Below are 21,889 nucleotides of genomic sequence, written 5' to 3'. Positions count from 1 at the left end.
GATGGATCATAACTCTCAAACTTGATAGACAGGTCCTTTGCCTGCATATCAAAATCTGTCAATGTTCTGCAGTTCCTCGTCATCCATGAGAATATCCAAAGGAATATTGTTAATACAATGGATCAATGCATGCCTTTAGGATTCTGATAGGTGTTAACACTCACAGATTTAAAATATGTATGTGTTTCAAGATCTCAAACTAAAGCTGTAGAGTCATGAATAGTCATGAATAGATGTTAAAGAAATAGCTTGTGAAATCTCCTCCTGCTTGTGGTTTAAAACCTAGGCTTCTCGAAAAAGTCAAAAAATGTGTGCGTTAATGTGAATCATAAGATTGGCCCTCGGAAAACATGACTTTATCGAATTGTCTCTGCAAAAATTTGACTTTATTGGATTGTTGGATGAAAACCAGCATGGATCAGGATGTCAAGAAACATCTTCATGGATATCTGCCTTTGTCTTCTACATGACCTCAACAGGTTTATGATCTGGTTAATGATCTGGATTTTTAGCATCTTTGGGGTATAATAAATCTATTGTTTGCTTATTTATTTAAAAAACTGAACCAAACACATGATCGAACAAAAAAATTTAAATTCATATCCCACTCAACATTTTAAAAATTACTTTGTAACAACTCACCCTGGTGGTCCATTGGTGCGGCAGGGATGCCAACCACGTGCTTCCTCTTGCTCCACCATTGCTGTTTCTTTTATTGATGCAGACGCGCCCTCGCCTTGCACCTCTCGTTTTAAGACCTGGCGGCATCCAAGTAGCTGAGGGCTCCTCCTGAAGCCAAAGGCGGCTGCTACAGGCAGAAGCACGAGCCGAGACCAGGGTGCTTGGCATTGGTTCTAGATTTAGGGTGCCAACCGTTACACATGTGTATTTTGGCTAGGACTACTCCCTTTGACTTCTAAATGAACTTGCAAAATTTTAGTGCTGAACTTTTATATTTGAGTTTTTAAAATTTTGCACTTAATAACCATTGAACATTCAAGTTTTGGAGACTCTCATTTGAATTCAAGAATTAAAATTGCGGAAAAAAAATGAATTTGGGCATCGATAATCAACCTCATGATCTTGAATGTGATTTCTTAACAAGATCAAACTAATGAAATAACACTCCCACTACAAATTTCAACCATAAAGACCTATAATTACAAGGTTAAGACCACATGCCCTTTTTTAGCATTAGAATTAAAACATTGGAATTGCATTATATGTGCTTTCCTTCAACCCTGTCAGTGCTGGCCACAGGTTAGTGAGTGACAGGAATGAGTCTATATTTTGTATAGCCCGGGTGCATGTATTTGACTTGATGATTGTCTAAACAAAATGATATATTATGGAATGTTAAAGTCCAGTGGAAGCACTGAGCTCTAACACTCATCCCAGTTGATAATCTCTAAAGCAAATTGCAAGGGTAATAATAACTTTGGAAACTCTTTCCCACTCTGGAACAAAATGTTCCAACATAGACAAGCTGTAACCATCTGTATCACTTATTTAAAAACTGATGTTTTGATTAGACCCTAATTGTGAATTCCATGATGAAGTTCACTTTTAAAAAGTCCATATAAATATTTTTTAAAAAATAAATTCCTAATTTGCATTTACTTGTACTGACATATAATACACAATAAACAAAATCCAATAAAACCAATGGTATTTGTAATTAATCTCATGATAAAAGACCCATTGGGAAATATATTAGGTTAGGTTACATGTTTAACAGTGAGTATAAATAGGACTCCAATATATATTGCAGATCTAAAGACACTTTCATATTTCTACTGCAAATTAAATAGAAGGTATTATCTTTGCTAGGTTAGAATATTTAAAAATCAATAAAATTTATACAAAAGATGCTTTGTAATTTGAAAATGTGTGTTATTTTTTATTTAACTATTGCTTTATATTTTTTTTGTATAACACTATAATTATTAATTGGCTTTGTGGCTCAGTGTTTCTTGCAGACTGATTTATTCTTGTTTTTTTTTTAGTAAACAAAGGTGTCTTTGAGCACTGGACAACCAAAAACATCCTGGGGATCATACACAATGCATTTGAAAAATGGGAATCTATTTTAAATAACTTTCATCACAAAATTTAATTCATGAAAATTCTCTTATTTTATGCTATACTGATTGTCTGTTTTATTCATATTGTTCATACAATGACATATTTGAAGTGCTGTAGAGTTTTTTCCTTTACGCTCTTTACACTGTGCTGTGTACTTTCCTTTCTCTTCTCCTCACATCACTTCGGGGCAGATTTATCAAGGGTCGAAGTGAATTCGAGGGAATTTTCGAAGTAAATAAATTATAAATTCGAAGTAATTTTTTAGATACTTCGACCATCGAATAGGATGCTACGACTTCCACTTCTATTCTAAGTAAAATCGTTTGAATATTCGACAATCGAAGTACTGTCTCTTTAAAAAAACCGTTGACGTCAATACTTCACCAAATTAAACCTGCTGAAGTGCTATGTAATCCTGGGGGACCTTCTTTTCTTATCAAAGTTTTTGGAAGTCGAAGTAAAATAGTTTAAACGATCGCTTAAATCGTTCGTTTCGAAGGATTTAATCGTTCGATCTAACAATTTTTACTTCAACCGCAGGATACCCAAACTCCATGAAAAAAACTTTGACTTCGATATTCGAAGTATTTCAATCCGATGGCCGAATTTCGAAGTATTTTTTATTTCGAAATTCGACCCTTGATAAATCTGCCCCTTCATGTCTTTCCTGACTTCTTTTTGCTTACCTAACCATTACACGTGTGCAGATTTTTTATATTATTCTGGGGATTCCAGACAAATTTCTGGGTCCATTTTTCAATTTAAGCATTCAAAATGCTGAAAAGTGTGTGATTTTTGCTTTAAAGAGTCTGTACTTTATGGAGTTTGTTATTCACTTTTATGTGGTTAGCCATATCTAAACAGGGATCCAAAGCACTTTTACATGCAATGATCTTTTTGCTATTTGAACTGTTACTTTTTAATTTAATTCCATAGGGAAATAAATGGTGAACCAAACAGTGTTTACAGGTTTTCAGATTTTAGGATTCTCCAATAATGGAGAAAAAGAGCCCCTTCCTCTCCATTGTTTTTTTCTTGATTTATTTGATTGGCGTGTTTGGAAATCTGATTATACTGATTGTTATATACAAAAATGTTCAGTTACACACCCCTATGTATTTCTTTCTCAGTAACCTGGCCTTTGTAGACATTTGTTATCTTAATGTCACTCTCCCAAAATTTATGGACATTTTGCTTTCAGGGAATAACTCAATAACCTTCTTTCAATGTTTTACTTGTTTTTGTTACCTTGGCTGGGGTGGAAGTGCTTTTATTATCTTCTATGGCATATGATCGTTATGTTGCCATTTGCAAGCCCTTAAGATACCACCTCATTATGAACAGGAAAACATGTTTACTGCTCAGTGGAAGTACCTGGATATCTGGCCTTGTGAATTCTTTGTTTTGTACCAGTCTGGAATCAAAACTGCCATTTTCCATTCCAATAGAATTAAACAGTTATTCTGTGAAATTAAAGCTTTGGCAGAAATCTCCTGTGATGTAACTATATTTTCTAATGTCATCTATATTGACGCATTTTTATTTGGACTCACGCCCTTTTCTTTAAACGTAACATCATATATAAATATAATAGGTAACATACTACATGTTAAGTCCACACATGACAGAAAAAAGGCTTTCTCCACATGTACTTCCCACTTTACTGTTCTGATCATTTTCTATGGGACTGTTTTGTGGTTATATATGAGGCCATTTTCCAAATCCAAAAACTTGGACCCAGCATTCTCTGTGCTTTATATTGGTGTCACTCCCATGTTAAATCCGATCATATATAGTCTAAGGAATAAGGAAGTAAAGAATGCCCTGCTAAGATCTGTAAATATGAAAACCAGATAACTGCAGGTTATTGTTTAAATATCTCACTTTCTTACCAAGTGCATGAAAATGAGGGCTAACTTATGATAGTTACATAGGAATGCATTGGATCCCGGTCAAGCAAATTGAACAAAGCTACAGTAGCTGCTGATTAGATGCTTGACCCAGGCATTCTCCACATCATCCTCACACTAACGTAACTATCCAATAAAATGTGTGACACTATCATGTTGGAATTATACTAGCCACATCTATTAAAGTTAAACAATACAAACCATCAATTGAACTTCATATCAATATAGTCAAATACATGCAAATCTCATTACAGTTTTATCAGCAACATTGAACATGCATGACACCTTGGTTATCCTATCACAGTGACTACAAAGCATTCACAACCTCTCTGAAGAGTTACAATGTGCCATTGTGATTGGATTAGTGGAAGAGTTTATATGCCGAGGATTTCCCATACCAGTCAATTGAACTGAAGAAGCTGCTCGGATGAGTAGTGAAACGTCTTCAATGATTACTCCAGTTGTTTAAGAAATTACATTAGATATACCATGACTTGGGTGAATGAACATATTCATAGTCATTGAACATTGTAAAAGCATAAACATTAATATCACCTAAGCCCCTGTCAGTCTGCCCTTCCATAACCAGAAGTAATTTCCTCTAGCCGCAAACATCCTTACTCAGAGGATACTGTTTATATATTTTATATCTTTTATATCTAGAACGGTCTATTTCCTATGATGGACAAATGGCTAGTGTCAGAGGGTCGATATTTGTTACCCCCGCCCTCTATGACGCCATAACGCTATAGGGTCCAAGGCAGGATGGAATATAAGGGCTAATGGTCAACTGTGGACAATGGTCACTCATATAACTTATACTAGGCCATACAAATAAATGATCTCCACTCTGTTACTTAGATTCCAGAGTGTCAGCATAGTGTCAGCATGTCTCTTGGGGCCCCTTTTGCAGAAGTGCTGCTCAATTACTGGCTTTACCACAATGGCTATGTTTAGCCAACAGATGTCTACGAGGCTGGGGAGAGTTGGAACCAGAAATCTCTTATGTTGCAAAACTGCACATCTTACAGGAATGTATAAATGTATATGGCAGTAAGTCTCCTCGCCAGACCATGTATGGTATTTCCGTGTACCCTTTGTCTCAATTACTGTAAATGCCTTCTGAAAGTTATATAACGCTTGGACCAAGAGGTGGGTCTTTGGTGAGTCCTTGGGTGACATTCTGTGTGTTACTCCAACAGCTTACCCAGACAAAACTGTTATGTTGTATTCTGTATGAATAAATTGCCTGACTATTACTAAAGGTTTTCCTTTACTGAGTTTTGTCTTACACGAGGTCAAAATGGTACTACTAAAAATACCATCAATACACCGCCCCTTTGTACTTATTATAGAGCATCCACCTTACCTGGAGCCCACCATTCCTTCCCAAATATTACCTGAATTCCATCCACAGTATTATGATTAAACCATCACACCAGGAAAATGCCTCTTTTACTATATATATTTATATTTCCCAGCATACTGACAAGGACCTGCTCCCATGCTGTGACAAATAACACAAGTAAGGGAGACCTAATGCAATTTGCCTGACCTTCCCACTAACTAACTAAATAACTAGTGTACTTCAGCCCTGCAACACCATGTGAGGCCACCCTTCTTAACTAGGGAGGGCAGGTGGGGAACCTTACTTTCAGCTGCCTAATTGAGAATGGTGGCCAATTAGTTCTATTCAAGCTGAAAGATGACCTCCTACTACTGTCCACAGTCTAAACTCACCCCATTTTACTTAAATGCACCTATAGGTCTCCTGCATGGGCTAAGCCTTCAGATGTCCTTGCTAATGTATACATTCTTTTTATATTTAAGTTATTATTGCACAGTTTTCAAATTTTACATACAGTACTACAACAGCAGAAAAAAACAGAAAACAAAAGGAAAAAAGAAAAGAAGGTGAGCATAGGTGGCCCTAAAGGTTGATGGTCCAGCCAGGTTTCCCAAATCATGGCCATGTGCCAAATAAAAAGTTTTTGCTTAGGAAGGGAATTGTTTATGAACTACTGAGGGGGGACTACTGAATTTAATGGAGTAGTACTGTTTTCTTGGCATAATAGAATAATTGTATATAGCAGATTAGCATTAGTGTTTTAAATATATCTATATATTCTAGAAGTAAATGCATATTAGCAGAGCAATCATTTACTCCAATTCTGTAAGGTTGCAAAATAGCTCATAGTGAAATTCACAAGATTGAGTCTATGATCTCTGTTTTATTTATGTCTTATAATCTTATTCTGAATCATAAGCAAATAATGTTCCTTCATTCATGCCACTTTACATCCCTGTGGTTTTCAAGTGATATGTCCAACATGCTTCTAATTTTGATAGCTTACAATCCATATTACCCCTTTACTCACAAAATGTGAATTTACTGTTTCAAGAGTGTATAGTTTGAAATTTATTTTGGCCCAGCTACAATGATTGTTTATCACATGCTTTGCAGTAGCAGACAACATCTATCACAGACGATTAAGAAACCTTACCCCTGCTATTCATATACAGTAGTTTTGCAATCAGAGGTGGTCAGGTGTGTTATCCCTCATACAATTGAAATACTGTAATCTTAAATCTCAAAGTTGCACTAGTACAGGTGCTGCTTATTATGTTAAATAGCCACAAGATTTGCACCTGTTTCTACCATATTAGTAAGTGCCCTTATATTTCAACAAGTTCCACCCTCAGACCTCAAGGGTATTGACCCTTGTCTGCGTGACTATCCATGAACACTGCCTGTACCGACCCCGGCCTGATTGAACTTCACCTGAACCGACCACTGCCTGTCTAACCCTGCTTGAACTTTGCCTGTACCGACCTTGGCTTGCCTGACTACGTTTTTCGTTTATTCCCTGAATTGTTGCCTTATGTCCAAAACCTTGGTAACGACCGTGTCCCTTTTCCTATCCAGAACTCTTGCTTGGCTCCTCTCTTATTAAGACCTGGCGGCATCTGAGTAGTTGATGGCTCCTCCCTAGGCCAAAGGCTGCTGCTAGAGGCGGAAGCAGAGCGTGAAAAGGATATTTAGGTTTTACCACTACATTGACAACTGCATTGGTGTTTGGAAAGGAGATGAACAACTTTGCAAACTTTTGTGGATTATTGTAACAATAAAGTGACGTGTTTAAAATGTAGTGTTCTTCCTTACTGCAGGTAAAACAAGTATATTGGGTTTATTTCGGGGCAGATTTATCAAGGGTAGAATTTCGAGCTATTTTTAGTGTAATTTGACTAGGGAATAGTCTGAATTCGATTTTCAAAATTTGAATTTCTTATGTACTGTCCCTTAAGACTTCGAATTTGACTATTTGCCATCTACAACCTGCTGAATTGGTGCTTAGCCTATGGGGGACCTCCTACAATCAATTTGGAGTAGTTTGGTGGACTTTTGAAAATTATTATTTTCTTTTTTTTTAAATTTTGGTAAAAAAACATTGACATGAATTCCATTCAAGTTAGCAGGTCGATCCTATTCACCCAAAATTAAATTTTTTTTTTCATTAAATTTCAATTGGTCATTTTTTTTTAGAATTTCAAGTTTAAGGGAATTTCTTTATAAAGTCTACCCTTGATAAATCTGCCCCTTAGAGGCAGATTTATCATAGGTTGAGGTGAATTTTCAAATGAAACAATTTCGAGCTATTTTTTGTGTACTTTGACTAGGGAATTTGAAAAATATTTTAAAATTCGAATATCGAAATTTATCTTTAAAAATTTGACTTTTACCATTCGCCATCTAAAACCTGCTGAATTGCTGTTTTAGCCTATAGGGGACCTCCTAGAACCTATTTGAAGTCAATTGGTGGACTTTGAAAAATCAAAGTTTTTTGGCGGAAAAACGTTGAATCAAATTCGATATAATGGGCTATTCCTTTGATTCATATGATTCGAATTCGGCCGAATACGGACCTATTTGATCGAAAACTGTCCTATTCAACCCAACAAAAACTTTGAATTCATTTTGGTTGGTCTTTTTGAATTCAAATTTCGAAGTTTTCTCAATTTGAAATTCGACCCTTGTTAAATATGCCCCTTAATGTTTAAACATTTTTTTTAGTAGACTTGGAGACCTATTTATTAAAGATTGAATTTTAATTGGTTTAGAGGTTTTTGAAACCACAACTGAACTCACTTTCTCTAAAACCACGAATGTTATGACATTTTAAAAAAAATCCGAACTAAAAAAGCATGAACTGGAAAAGTCACAGAAATATTATGAAAAACTGTGACTTTCTTGTATTGTCACACATAAGCCAGTGTCAAAATCATCAGAAAGTCTCTAAAGCCACAAATCAAAGAAAGATCATCCAGTTGTTGTAAGGGACATCTGCCATTGACTTCTATATGTTTTTGTAAAATTTTTACTGGAGAATTTCTGTAGCACTTTTTTCCCCGCAACTTTTTGGGATTTTTGGCATTAAAAATCCCAATCCAAAAAAGTTGCTGCTTAATAAATTGGCCCCTTAAAGTATGCAAATTAAATTAAATTACAGAAATATCCATTATCCAGAAAACCCCAGGTCCCAAGCATTCTGGATAAGAGGTCCCATCCCTACCTGTATAATTAAATGATCTATGTACCCATAAACAAATTAGAAAGCAAACCATTTCAGTTATTAATTATTTGGGTGCAGGGGTGTAACTACAGAGAAAGTAGAACCTGTGGCTGCATGGGGGCCCAGGAGGTATGAGGGCCTCATGAGGCCCTAATTCATATACAATTTTAATAAATATTGGTAAAGCAGGTCAACCTCTAGACATTTTGGGGGCCTGAAAAATGATTTGCTGTGGGGCACAGTAGTGATGGGTGAATAAAATTGCCTAGCGCAAATTCGCTGCGAACTTTCGTGTTTCGCCACAGAAACTCCGGTGAAAATTCGTTGGTGAAAATTTCACTCATTGACTTTAACGCCTACGTCAAAGTTGACGCTAGTGACTTTTTGGACGCACATCCAAAATTGACGCAGCGCAAAATTTTGAGTTTCACAAATTTTTTGCAAATTTTTTGCCGTATCACGAATTTCGCAGGAAATTTGCTAGTTTATTGGCAAAGCAAAATGGGAGAAATTCGCCCATCACTAGGGCACAGTAATATCTAGTTACGCCACTGTTTGGGTGGTTAGTGTAATAAGTTTTAGTATTACATTTTTAACAAAGTATACAAGAAAACAAAAAAAGAGTTTTCATCCTCTCCATGGTTTTGTCAAGAGACCCAAGCAATTAAAATTGTAAGTTTTCTACAAAATACTTCATTGAAGCATTTTGGATTGTAAAATTATTTTTTGTTCTATATATGTAAATTGACTATTATAAACTCTATATACTGTTATATAAAGCAATGTTACCTCACACTTCCATAAATACTTATTTCTCTGCTACATGAGATCTGTAGACCCTACATTGAATTTCTATAAATCTTTCCACAAATAGCCTATATACAATGGTTTTCTCATGATATAAGCAACTGTATTGTTTTCTAATTAATAGGACATTGATGTTGTTTTCTGAAAACTCATTTATTAGTAGGTACAGGTATAGGATTTATTATGCAGAATGATGAGGATAAGAGATATTTCTATCATTTGGATCATCATACCTTAAGGGGCAGATTTATCAAGGGTCGAAGTGAATTAGAGGGAATTTTCTAAGTAAACAAAATTTCAAATTTGAAGTAATTTTTTGGATACTTCGACCATCGAATAGGATACTACGACTTCAACTTCGACTTCGAATTCAATTCGAAGTAAAATAGTTTGAATATTCGACCATCTTAGATCTACCAGGCAGCTGTTATCTTATGTCAGGGAGCTGCTATCTGGTTACCTTCCAATTGTTCTATTGTTTGGCTGCTGAGGGGAAAAAGGGAGGGGGTGATATCACTCTAACTTGCAGTACAGCAGTGACACATGACTTGGGGCAGCTGGGAAATTGACAATACGTCTAGCCCCATGTCAGATTTCAAAATTGAATATAAAAAATCTGTTGCTCTTTTGAGAAATGGATTTCAGTGCAGAATTCTGCTGGAGCAGCACTATTAACTGATTCATTTTGAAAAAAATGTTTTTCCCATGACAGTATCCCTTTAAGCACAAATTAAATATTTGCAAAACGTACAGGTTTTGGAAACAGTGGCCCTGAAAGATATTTTGCTGGAGGGCTCGATTATTATTGTTTAACCCTTAATAACTAACAGAAATGAATAACTAATAGAAAGGTTCACTTTTCTTTAGAAAAAAAAGTTTTGAGCTCTTCATTAATTTAATTATTTGGAAGATAAAATAGAATAAGGCGTAATTGAATCTATGAGAAAAAGCCCTTTGGGAAGTATAGTTGTTTACTTGCCTTATTCAATAGTTGCTATAAAACCGACTATACTTTATAAAGTGAAAGATCACCTTGATGTACTCTGAATACCAAACCAACACACTGTACATTATATTGTATTTGCCGGGTAATAAAGTAGACGAAAGGGTTCACTAAGAGCAACTGCCATCATTTTTCTACAGACATTTTTACAGGTTTGCCTCAGATACTATTGTTTTCATGTCATTTTAATTGGTGCAAATACCCTTTTCCTGATTAGTAAAAAAAGGAAAAATTTAATATTTTGTTTGATGTAAGAAATTGTAATTGTTGTATGGTGTAACATAACCTTTCTTATTTTCCCCTAAAGAGCCAAACTGATGGAAAACCAAACACAGTCTAAATGTTTATACTTTTTGGCATTTTACAATAATGGACAAAAAACACCAATTAACTCCATTGTCTTTTTCTTGATTTATGTGATCGGAGGATTGGGGAATCTGATTATAATAATTGTTATATACTTAGATAGTCACTTACACACCCCTATGTACTGCTTTCTCTGTGCCCTGGCCTTTGAAGATATCTGTTACCCTACTGTCACTCTCCCTAAACTGATTGACATTTTACTTTCAGGAAATAACTCAATAACTTTTATACAATGTTTTACTCAAATGTACTTTTTTGTTGCCTTTGCTGGAGTGGAAATAATGTTACTCTCTTCTATGGCATATGATCGGTATGTTGCTATTTGCAAGCCCTTAAAATACCACCAGATTATGAGCAGAAGAGCCTGTGTACTGGTGATTGTAGTGAACTGGGGTTTTGGCTTTGTTAACTCAGCATTGCTAACAAGTCTGGCTTCAAAGTTGTCAATTTGTGGTTCTGATAAGATCAAACAGTTTTTCTGTGACATTAAGGCTGTGGCAGACATCTCCTGTGATACAACTACATTTTACAATTCTATTTACATTGACATTTTTTCATTAGGGCTTCTTACATTTTCTATAAATGTAATATCATATATAAATATAATAAGAAACATACTACACATTAAGTCCAAACATGGCAGGCAAAAGACTTTCTCCACTTGCACTTCTCACTTTACTGTTCTGATCATTCTCTATGGGAGTGTATTCTGGATGTACATGAGGCCACCTTCAAAATCAGAGAACCTGGACCCAATATTCTCAGTATTTTATGTTGCAGTGACTCCCATGTTAAACCCACTTATATATAGTCTAAGGAATATAAAAGTAAAGAATGCCCTAATAAGAATTGCAAGGAAATGGCTTGTATAGCTACAGATTAGTGTTTTACAATAGACATAACCAAGCCAAGAATAAGGGGGTGATTTTTAATTTTTTTTTATAAAATCAGACTTTTATAAAAATCACAAATTTTTTGGAATTTATTAAACCCTTAGGATGGAAAAGTTCAAATCTGAAAATCTGATCTCAGACCTGTCAAGCATTCATATAAGTCAATGTGAGAAGTCCCAATTATCTATTGATGCGCGCTGGGTTTCATGCAATACCCCATAGTTTTCGGGTGAAATATCAGAAAAAATCATGAATTGGATGAAAAAATCTGAAAAAAACGTGAAAATCAGATTTTTTCCCACAAAGCAAATTTTCGGGAAAATGTAATAATAAATAAGCATAAAAAACCCGAGCTGATTTGATCTGGGTTTTTAAGGGCCCATTTATGAAAGTCTGTAGAACTTTGTTTCTCCGAATCATACTTTTTAGCAGAAACTATCCAATTGTATTCACTTAATCCACAACTTTTTTCTGATTTATCAAGAGTAAAAAACATAAAATCTATGAATACAAAAGTACAACAAGTAAAAGCTGTCCAGGTCATGTAGAAGTCAATGGAAGTTCCCTTAATTTTCTTGCAAAGATCAGCCGTTCATTCATGGTTTTAGAGAGTTTCAAAACGTTCATTGCTTTACGATTTTTTTCAACATACTTTCATTCATACTTTTTTATTTTGATCTACAACAACTTTCATGGCATTTGTGATTTTAGAGAAATAGAGTTTAAGGGGGTAATTTATCAAAGGTCAAATTTTAGAATTATGTGAACTTTTTAAAACCTCGAATCAACTCAAGTGAACTCACAACTCGAATGGTTTCTTATTTAAGAAAAAACTTGAATGGAAAAAACTCGAATCAGTGAGTTCGGTGTTAACAGCCCGAAAACGTATATACATAAACCCGAAAAAATTGAGTTTGTTTTTTTAAATCCAAAAAAAAAATCAAGAGAAATCACCTCGAAAACGTGAATTTTTCATGGAAAACAGAACTCGACTTTGATAAATCTGCCTCTAAGTGTGGCTTACCACTAGGGGCATGTTTATTACAGTTCATAGCTCAAGTTGATGCCCTCAAAGTAAAAAAAAAAACAGTTTATTTTATGAAGCAGCAAACCATTTTTTGAATATTTTGTACATTTCCAGCATAATATACATTATTAATCTGTTCTATCTATTCATTTGTATCTCTGATCTTTAAACTTTCTATAAACATTCCAAATATCAAAAAGTGAGGTAATGGTTTAGATTAAGTTCTTTTTTAAGTATCTGAAATCCCAATTCAATACAAATAAACAGAACTGTAATTATTTTGGTAAATTATTGGGTATGTGTAATTTTATGGACACTAGAAAGCATTCCCACTGTTTTATTCATTTATATCCTATTGTAAATCTATGTAATCTATTGTAACTGCATCTATGTGTTTTTTTGCTTAAGGCTGCACACTCTTGCTCCACCTCGTTAAATAGAACCAAATGAGCACTGGAAATATTAGACTTGAGGTTAAATCATTGACTTTAATGTAATTAATGGGCAAAATTTTAATAATTGCAGCACAATGAGCTATGGGGGCCCCAGGTATTTAAAGGTTAAAAAATGTCCTGGAGACTGTTAATGATCCTGGATAGGTGAATGAGTCTTGAGAAATGTATGGCATTTTTCATTTGTATGGTAAACAAGTTATTGTAAATTCTATTTGCTATTTATAAAACAAATAAAATAGTTTTTTCAAATGTAATGGAGAAGACAATTGGATTCATTTAAAAATGGGTAAATATATGTAATGTACTGTAACCCACCTCCAATAACACATCTGGCCTTGACAGGGTTAACAATCTTTAATTTTTTCCACCTAAATAATTATATGAAATCCCTCTTCTGGTTGTACTGCTGTCTCTGAAAAAGGCGATAGGGTGACGAGCCCTTGAACCAGCTCTTGCGTGCACGCTACTGTCTCCTGATAGCCGGCTATTTCTCTATTTCTCTGTGAGCAGTGAGGGAGTGAGTGCATTTGTGCTGACTTTGTTGGTGCTTTCTGCAGTCCTTGGAAGATTTATGGCTGACTTGGCTGAACTAAAAATGATGGGAAAACCACAAAGCTTTGCACTGTTGGGTGCTAGGAAGCTTGAGATAGGTAGGTTTGCTGCTTATCTCAAGCTTCCTAGCACCTGACAGTGCAGAGCTCTGTGGTTTTCCCATCATTTTTAGTTCATTGCAAGACACAGAGTGCTGCATGCATCTACCAATGGTTCACACTCAAGTATACTTTGTTCACAGTTGGATTGGTTGACCCAGACCAGCTCCCCAACTGAAACTATAAGCGCTTCGCCTGTCCTCCTCTCGATTGCAACTGCAAAGGACAAGTGCAAGGGACACACTGGGGAAGGGAGTCAGGTTTCCTTGTGAACTGGGGCAGGGGACCCCTGAGATGACAATCCTGGTGCTCCTGGACCCCTCAGACTGACACTTCTTTTGCTTCTTCACCTACATCTGTACCATTGATAAAATATGCCTGCTAACTTATATCTTATTTATTAGTGGCTAATAAAAAAATTAACTTTAAGCACTAAAAAAACTTTTTGTAGTCATTTAGATTTGTTGCAGACCATAATAAAAAAACAAATAATTCAGCCCATAGGAAAAACCTTGAGGTGAGTAGAATAGTTTACAGTCTTAATTGTAAAGTTCCTATACATAGAACTAGGCTGTCAATATCAGAGGTAATACAAACATTAGGGGGCAGATTTACTAAGCTCGAGTGAAGAATTTGAATGAAAAAAAATTCGAATTTCGAAGTATTTTTTTCGGTACTTCGACCATCGAATGGGTCAAATTCGATCGAATTTCGATAAAATCGAATGATTCGAACGATTCGAAGTAAAAATCGTTCGACTATTCGACCATTCGATAGTCGAAGTACTGTCTACATACTACTACTACTACTACATGCCACTTCAAACCTACCGAGTGGTAATGTTGGCCTATGGGGACCTTCCCCAGCACTTTTGTAAGCTTTTTTTGATCGAATAAAAATCATTAGATCGATCGCTTAAAATCGTTTGAATCGTTCGATCGAATGATTTTTATGATCGAAGCATTTGCACTAAATCCTTCGAATTTGATATTCGAATTTGAAGGATTTTACTTCGAGGGTTGAATTCGAGGGTTTATTAACCCTTGAAATTCGACCCTTGATAAATCTGCCCCTATGTATTCTGGCCAAGTTTTATTATTTTTGCAGTACAACAATAACAATAACAATCCATAGTCAAATTATTACTATATTACAAAAGTATGCTTTACATATAAAACATTTTAATAAGCATCAGCTCTGTTTCAGCAGTTAAAACAAGTCACTGTACGCTGTTTGGTTACAATGCATTCTTAACTGTTCTACTACCTGTTTTACAGGAAAAGATCTTGTAAAACTGCCATCATTGAGCAGCCATTTTACTGATTTTTCAGTTCATGGATCACACTATGGATCTTCTGTTTAACCTTTAAATTGTAACAATTTAAATAGGTTCCAGTGCCTTCATTCAGATTAAGAAATACATTTGTTTAATGTAATAATTAGTCATGTTCAGCACCTATCATGGCATAACACAATAAATAAATCCTGTACTATTGTCCCACAGAGAGTCAAATCAACGATAAACCAAATAAATTTAAAATCTTGATGCCTTTCTTTTCTGATATTAGTTAAACCTCACACTTCAGCTATCTGTACTTTTCCCTATCACTTTCTCTCTTTATGTAAAAATTAGATTAACTGCATGGTTTCACAAGCGATAACATACTCAGAAATTTGTATTGATGTGAATGCAGAATTTCTTTTATTTATTTATTATTAATTGAATTGAAACATTCAGTAAAAATTTAAATTACAACAACAAAAAATATACAATGTAAAAATTGCTTGTACAGTCCCTACAAATGCTTTTAGCAAAGTTACTCATAGTATTGCAAGAACCGCTCATGGCCCAAGTGGCTATGGGTGCCTGACTGGTGCAATGTTTTATTAATTGGGTGCAAAAAAATCTTCCCCACATTTTAGGGTGTAAACATTTTTTGGTGGAGAACAGAATGTGCCTCAAAAATCATAGATAAACTGGCATATAAATTCCCCTTTACATGTGTGCCAAAATATATAAATCATAGGATAAGAAAGGAAAAGTTCATGTTAGTGCACTCCAGATACTTAAAACATAATTTTATTATATTAAAAACAATATATATTAATATATAATTAAAAATAATTAGTCAATGGGGGAAAATAGCATATTAAAAACTTAGCAAACTAAAAACTGATCTAAGTCCATAAGTTAGCAGCTAGAAGGCATTTCATATGTATGTTTATTCCACTGTTATACAATATCTCTTTAACTGCTCTCTTAAAGATGCTGAGCAAGCATATATCTTGATAATTCAGTCACAACTACTTGTTAATACAGGTATGAGACCTGTTATCCAGAATGCATGGGACCTGGGGTTTTCAGGATAAGCAGTCTTTCCATAATTTGGACCTCCAAACCTTAACTCTAGCAAAACATCATTTAAACATTAAGGGGCATATTTATCAAAGGTCGAAGTTAAAAAAACTTTGAATTCAAAAAGACCAATCGGATGGAGGTTGAAGGTTTATAGGGGGTCGAAGTGGGCCAAATTCGGCCTACTTCGAATTGTACGATCGTACTTCGAAACTCTCCCAATTGCCTCCATACAGGTTCTAGGAGGTCCCCCATAGTCACCTAACACATTCCTACTTTCTTTTTGTCATTTTTCTCCCGTTACATCATTAGCTGCTCTGCTATCCCCTCTTGCTAATTTCTCCAGGCATTCTCCATGCTACATTCCACTTTTCACCCCTAACCTCTGCTTTTTTTGTTTACCCTTTTTCTCCTTTCTTTCCTTCTCATCTTATTCCCAGCCCAGTTTTAACTCAATGGCTCTCCTCTCTTATGATCTTGACCTTTACCTGTCTTTATTGAGATCCCAGCAAATTATCGAGGCAGCCACCTTCTTCATGTGTTCCTTCACTATCCTTCCTCAGCCTGATACAGAGGCTGTATATTATAGGGGTAATTTTATTTTAGATTACAGATAAGATAAGCACAACTATATCACCCAGGAAAAGATAATGTATGAATAATCAAGTAGATCACTTGATTATTTATACATTATGGATAAATAATTAGGAATTTTTACTAGTGCAAACTAGAGACCCAACATGGAATTTATCATTGGTTTATATACTGGTGAACTATAAAACCAGTAAGGTACAATTATAGGATATTGAATTTCTAGTCCAAAAGTTGTAGGATATTTGTAGTCTTTTCAAACTTTTATTTGAAAGAATGTTCTAATGGCTCTACCAACATCTTGGTTCCTTAGGCTGTACACAAGTGGGTTTAGCATTGGAACCAGAGCAGTGTATAGCAGAGAAAGAATCTTTCTCTGCTCTCGTGAGTTCTCAGTCTCTGGGCTCACATAGAAGCTTATGGTTGGGCCCCAGAATAGAATGACTATTGCGAGATGAGAAGAGCAACTGGAGAAGGTTTTGAGCCTACCTGCTGAAGTGTGGATCTTTAATATGGCAGAAATGATGTACATGTAAGAGATCAATATCAGTATAAATGGAATAAATCCAAATAATATACTTTCCCAGTATATAACAGCCTTGATATTTCCAGTGTTACTATGGGAATGTATCAATACCGATTTCATCTCACAGAAGAATTGATTGACTTCTTGGGAAGAATAGCAAATATCAAAGAGTTCAGGGTGGCAATAAGCCAGGAAATGCTGGCCATTAGCACACATATGCTCTTGGTCACAATGAGAGGATACTGCAGGGCTTTACTGATGGCAACGTAGCGATCATAAGCCATGAATGTCAGTAGGAAGAACTCTGCCAGAATACAAGAACCAAAGACAAAGTCTTGCACAATGCAGCCTAGTATTGTTAACCTGAAATCACTGGAGGATATTGGTTAAGGAAATACCAATGCTGAGGTCTAGGACACTGTATCACATAGATGTCCCCTGGCATGCCCCTAATTTGTATGTTATTTGGAACATGCAGGCCAGGATTGCCAGGGAGTACAGTTTTAAAGGGAGCCTTGTACAGTATTTACTGCCTGCTTATGGCAGAATGAACCCTTGTACCTGTCAGTCATATAAGGTCAATTTCAAGGTCCAATGTGCAGCTCATAGAGTTAAAAGTAGTAATTACTCTTCATATGTATATAGTAATAAGATCACCTAAACATTCCTGACAGGGGTGTGTTAAAATCCACTCAGTGGAAACTAGGAGCCAAAAATATAAATATTTATAAAAATATAAGATATTGTAAGTTTAATAAACTAGAATACTAAAAGTGCTACAGTGAAAGCAGAATATCAGAGAAGTGAAGCAGATTTTTGGTTAATTGTTAAAGACAGCTACAGTAAGGGCATATTTATTAATAATTGTATTCATGATTTGCTGGGATTCTTGGAAATCACTAAAAAAGCGTTGTGTTAAAAACTGAAGCAACCTTTTAACATTGCACCTCTTTATATCGAAATGCTTCCTGCTGAATAAAATAGCAAAAGTGAATATTTTTCAGTAATATTGTTTGAGGTTTAACTGTTCAGCAGAGAAAAAAGAAAACATTTCTAAAATCTGAATTATTTGATTATAATTGAGTGGACCATCTTTCTGATATTTGGAGCTTTCTGGAAAACAGGTTTCCTGATAACGGATCTTATATGTGTATACTTGAGTACTGTCTTTCTACTGGGTGAATACTTGTCAGTAAAAACTTACAAAAATGATTTATTGACATCTCAGTTGGGTTTCTTGGAAGAACAAGACTTGTGGTCCAGATACCATAGTGCTAAGTCCTGCCTTTAGATGGTGCTAGAGTTCAATGGCCTTAGTCCATCAAAATCAATGTACTGAAAATATGTCTATGAAGGTTTTCATTCATCCAGGTCATGGTATATGTAGTCCTTTGAGTTGCATGACACAATAGTAGTTCTATCTACTAAATACACAGCATTCACAACCACTATGAATTTCACTTGTCACCTAATTGGATAGTTACACTGCACCATTGTGATTGGATCATTGGAAGAGTTTATATGGCGTGGATTTCCCATATCAGTAAGCTGAACTGAAGAAGCTGTTTGGATGAGCAGTGAAATGTCTTCAATGGGTAACATCAAGTCCATTTGCTCTAGATTTACTTCTACTAAATAGATGTAATGAAAAATGTGCACTGTAGCACCATCTAGAGGCAGGATTTAGCACTAAGAATGGTGTCTGGATACAGTGCAACAAAATGTGAAATACAGATGGATTCACCTGTACATGTCAGATTGAAGCTCAGCACCCCTGTGAAACTGCCTGGGGACATATAGCAGTGCTTTAAGCCATACCCCCATCTAAAGTCAAAATCTGGTAGATTGGTGGGTTGTTGTAGCCAGGGGATTGAGGTCTGAAAAGTTTTGTTGTGTTCTGTCTGCAAATGAATTGTATTGTGTATGATAATATGAAACATGCTGCTCAGTAGGGGAACCAGGTAGTGATGTGTAAGGTCGTGGGCGGGGAGAGCAGTCAGAAGAGCTCAACCCAGACCCACCCGTGACCCAGAAAGGGGGGTGCGAGATCAGGCCAAACCCGCACAACCCACAGGTAACCCCATGAGTGCACATCACTAGAACCAAGATATGCTCGTCCATTACATAAAAGGGGTCCAATTTTTTGTTACCAAAAGCATTTGTTGACAAGCTCCTTGATTTGAGTTGAAAAGAAAAGCTGGCTAATTTTGCAGGGCTTATAACCGACCAGAGAAACATTACATAACTCTTTTAGCTTGATTTTTTAGCAGAGCAACATACTTTTCTCAGAATTAATTTAAATTAACTGTAGACAGTCAGTTAAAATGAACAGCTGATGGTGCTATTGTTACAAATCCATTATATTAGCAGTTCAACAACTTCTAATATCTAGAAATATTTTTAAACAAGTAATTTACAATTCAAGCAAAGCCTCTATCTTCAAGGGGTTGTCTGTGTGGGTTTCCACCAGGTACTCCAGTTTTCTTCAATACTCCAAATCCATGCAGGCAGGTTACCTGGCTCCTGATAAACTGACACTAGTATGTCTGTGTCTAACTGTGATTGGGATTTAGACTGTAAGCTCCCTGGAGCAGGGACAGATTTTAAGGTTGTATAATCTCTCTAAGACTCTGCTGTATATGTTGGCGCTATATCATTAAAGAATAGTAATCACTACCATCAGTTTCAGTAAAGTGTCATGAGATATTGATCTGTAATTTTTGGCTTCCAGAAAGATCTATTACTGTGAAGCTTTTGATATCTTTGTGTTTGAGCTTTCTCTTATTCATCTTTCAACTTTAATTTGACACTTCCTGGTTACTATGGGTGAGAAGCTACTAGGGTTGCCACCTGTCCATTTGGAGGGTCAAAACTGCCTGCCCGGCTCTCCTAATTTGGAAAAATGGGCAGGATTCTCTAAGATTGACACATTGATAGGCCAATCATTGATCGCCACACCATAACCCCATCCGCTGACATTACAGGTCTTTCCTCGCAATGTCACCAACCTTCCACCCGTGATATCCTTGACCTGCCACCTGGCCTGGTGTTAACGTCGGGGAAAGATGGAAAACCATGACACGTTCAACCAAATAACAGTTGAATAAGACAAATTACACGGTCAATAAATCAAATACCACAAAATAAATTGCATATTCTATTGGAACATCACTGTCTGCATCAAAGTAAATGTACATTTGATGGAAATATTTTACCCGCCTATATACATGACTATACATAGAGAATAGGATTGAAGTTTATGCTCTCTTCTCTCTATGGGGCAAATTCACTAACCTGCGGAGTTGCGCTAGCGCAGGCTTCGCCACACTTCGCTACACTTCAACAGGCGAAGTTTTGCCAGGGCGCGCTAATTCACTAAAATCCGAAGTTGCGCTCAGGGAGGCGAAAGGTACCGAAGTTGCGCTAGCGTTAATTCGTCAAGGAAAGCGCAGTTACGATAGCGATGCCTAATTTGCATACGGCGCCAAGTTAAAGTACAATGGACTTATATGTAGCAGCAAATACATTACACTACACAAGCCTGGGAAAGCTTCATAAAATAAAATAGAGTTGTTATTTTGCCCTACACATGAGCCCAGTGTATAGTTTAGGTGCCATATGTTAGGAAATGTAGGGGGGAAGGAGGGTACCCCAAAAAATGTTCGATCTTTTTCAGACTATCACCCATAAAAAATGAAAAAACTTCAGTAGTTTTTGGGACTTTGAGAAAATTTCTACTTTTTTTAAGCAATCCCTATCTACTCTATTGCATTTCACCTGGTCTGAGGTGGAGAAGGCAAGTCTGGCGCAAGAGGTAACGTTCAGTAAAATGCGCAAGTTAGTGAATTAGCGTAGTTATGTCCCATCGCCATAGCGCAACTTCGCCTGGCATAAGGGTGCGAAGTAGCGCTAGAGTAGGTCCACTTCGCTAGCGAATTTACACCAGCGCCTGTTAGTAAATCGGCGAAGTAAAGAAATGACGTCACGCTGGCGAATTTGCACCAGCGTTAGTTACTTCGCCCTTTAGTGAATCTGCCCCTAATTGCTTTGTGCAATATAATTGGTAAGTGACAAAAACAGTGGTTAAATGATGTTGTGATGTCACTTCCTATCTAAAGCCTTTTTATGTGTGAAGCACACCTGTGATATTTGGTTACTCTGTTAAGCTTGAGAAAGGGCACGCTGCATGCCGTTATGTTATTATATATGATGTAATGAATAGGTTGTATTATTATTATTTGTACATGATGAACTGAGAAAATATTCTTTTCTAATTTTGATAAACTGAGTGCCGCCTCTGCTCATTTGATAATTGCTATATAATCGGAAAAACGCAGAACTTTCCCCTATAAGGCTGAATACCAGATAAAAGAATCTTAAGTGAGTGCTACTGTACACTTGTACCAATATATATATATATATGTGTGTTAAAAAATATTTATATTTTTCATAAGGAAGAAAGAGTACAAAAAGCGATTAAGGAAATAATTTTAAACATGTTTTCATACATTTAATACCAAATTTTATTTTAAATATATTTAGGTACAGGTATAACAAAGAAAAAATTAGACATCAAAAGGAAAGGGTTGGTTGACTATTTCTTCCTCCACGACTCATCCCACTAACCACCTGCTATGGATCAGAGATGG

At 35.9% G+C, this 21,889-nt stretch overlaps 1 protein-coding gene across 1 annotated transcript; it reads left to right on the top strand.

Annotated features, from left to right (window-relative positions):
• Positions 1-10,680: 10,680 nt before the first annotated feature.
• LOC121401269 (olfactory receptor 1468-like) lies at positions 10,681-11,614 on the top strand. The gene has a single exon (XM_041585616.1). It carries the CDS (start codon positions 10,694-10,696, stop codon positions 11,612-11,614), a length of 921 nt encoding a protein of 306 aa, XP_041441550.1. The 5' UTR covers positions 10,681-10,693.
• The last annotated feature ends 10,275 nt before the right edge of the window (positions 11,615-21,889 follow it).

The sequence above is a fragment of the Xenopus laevis genome, chromosome 3L, assembly GCF_017654675.1.
Source record: "Xenopus laevis strain J_2021 chromosome 3L, Xenopus_laevis_v10.1, whole genome shotgun sequence".
Lineage (NCBI taxonomy): Eukaryota > Metazoa > Chordata > Amphibia > Anura > Pipidae > Xenopus > Xenopus laevis.
The sequence above is the reverse complement of the archived record's forward strand: the minus strand, read 5'-3'. Positions and strand labels throughout refer to the sequence as shown.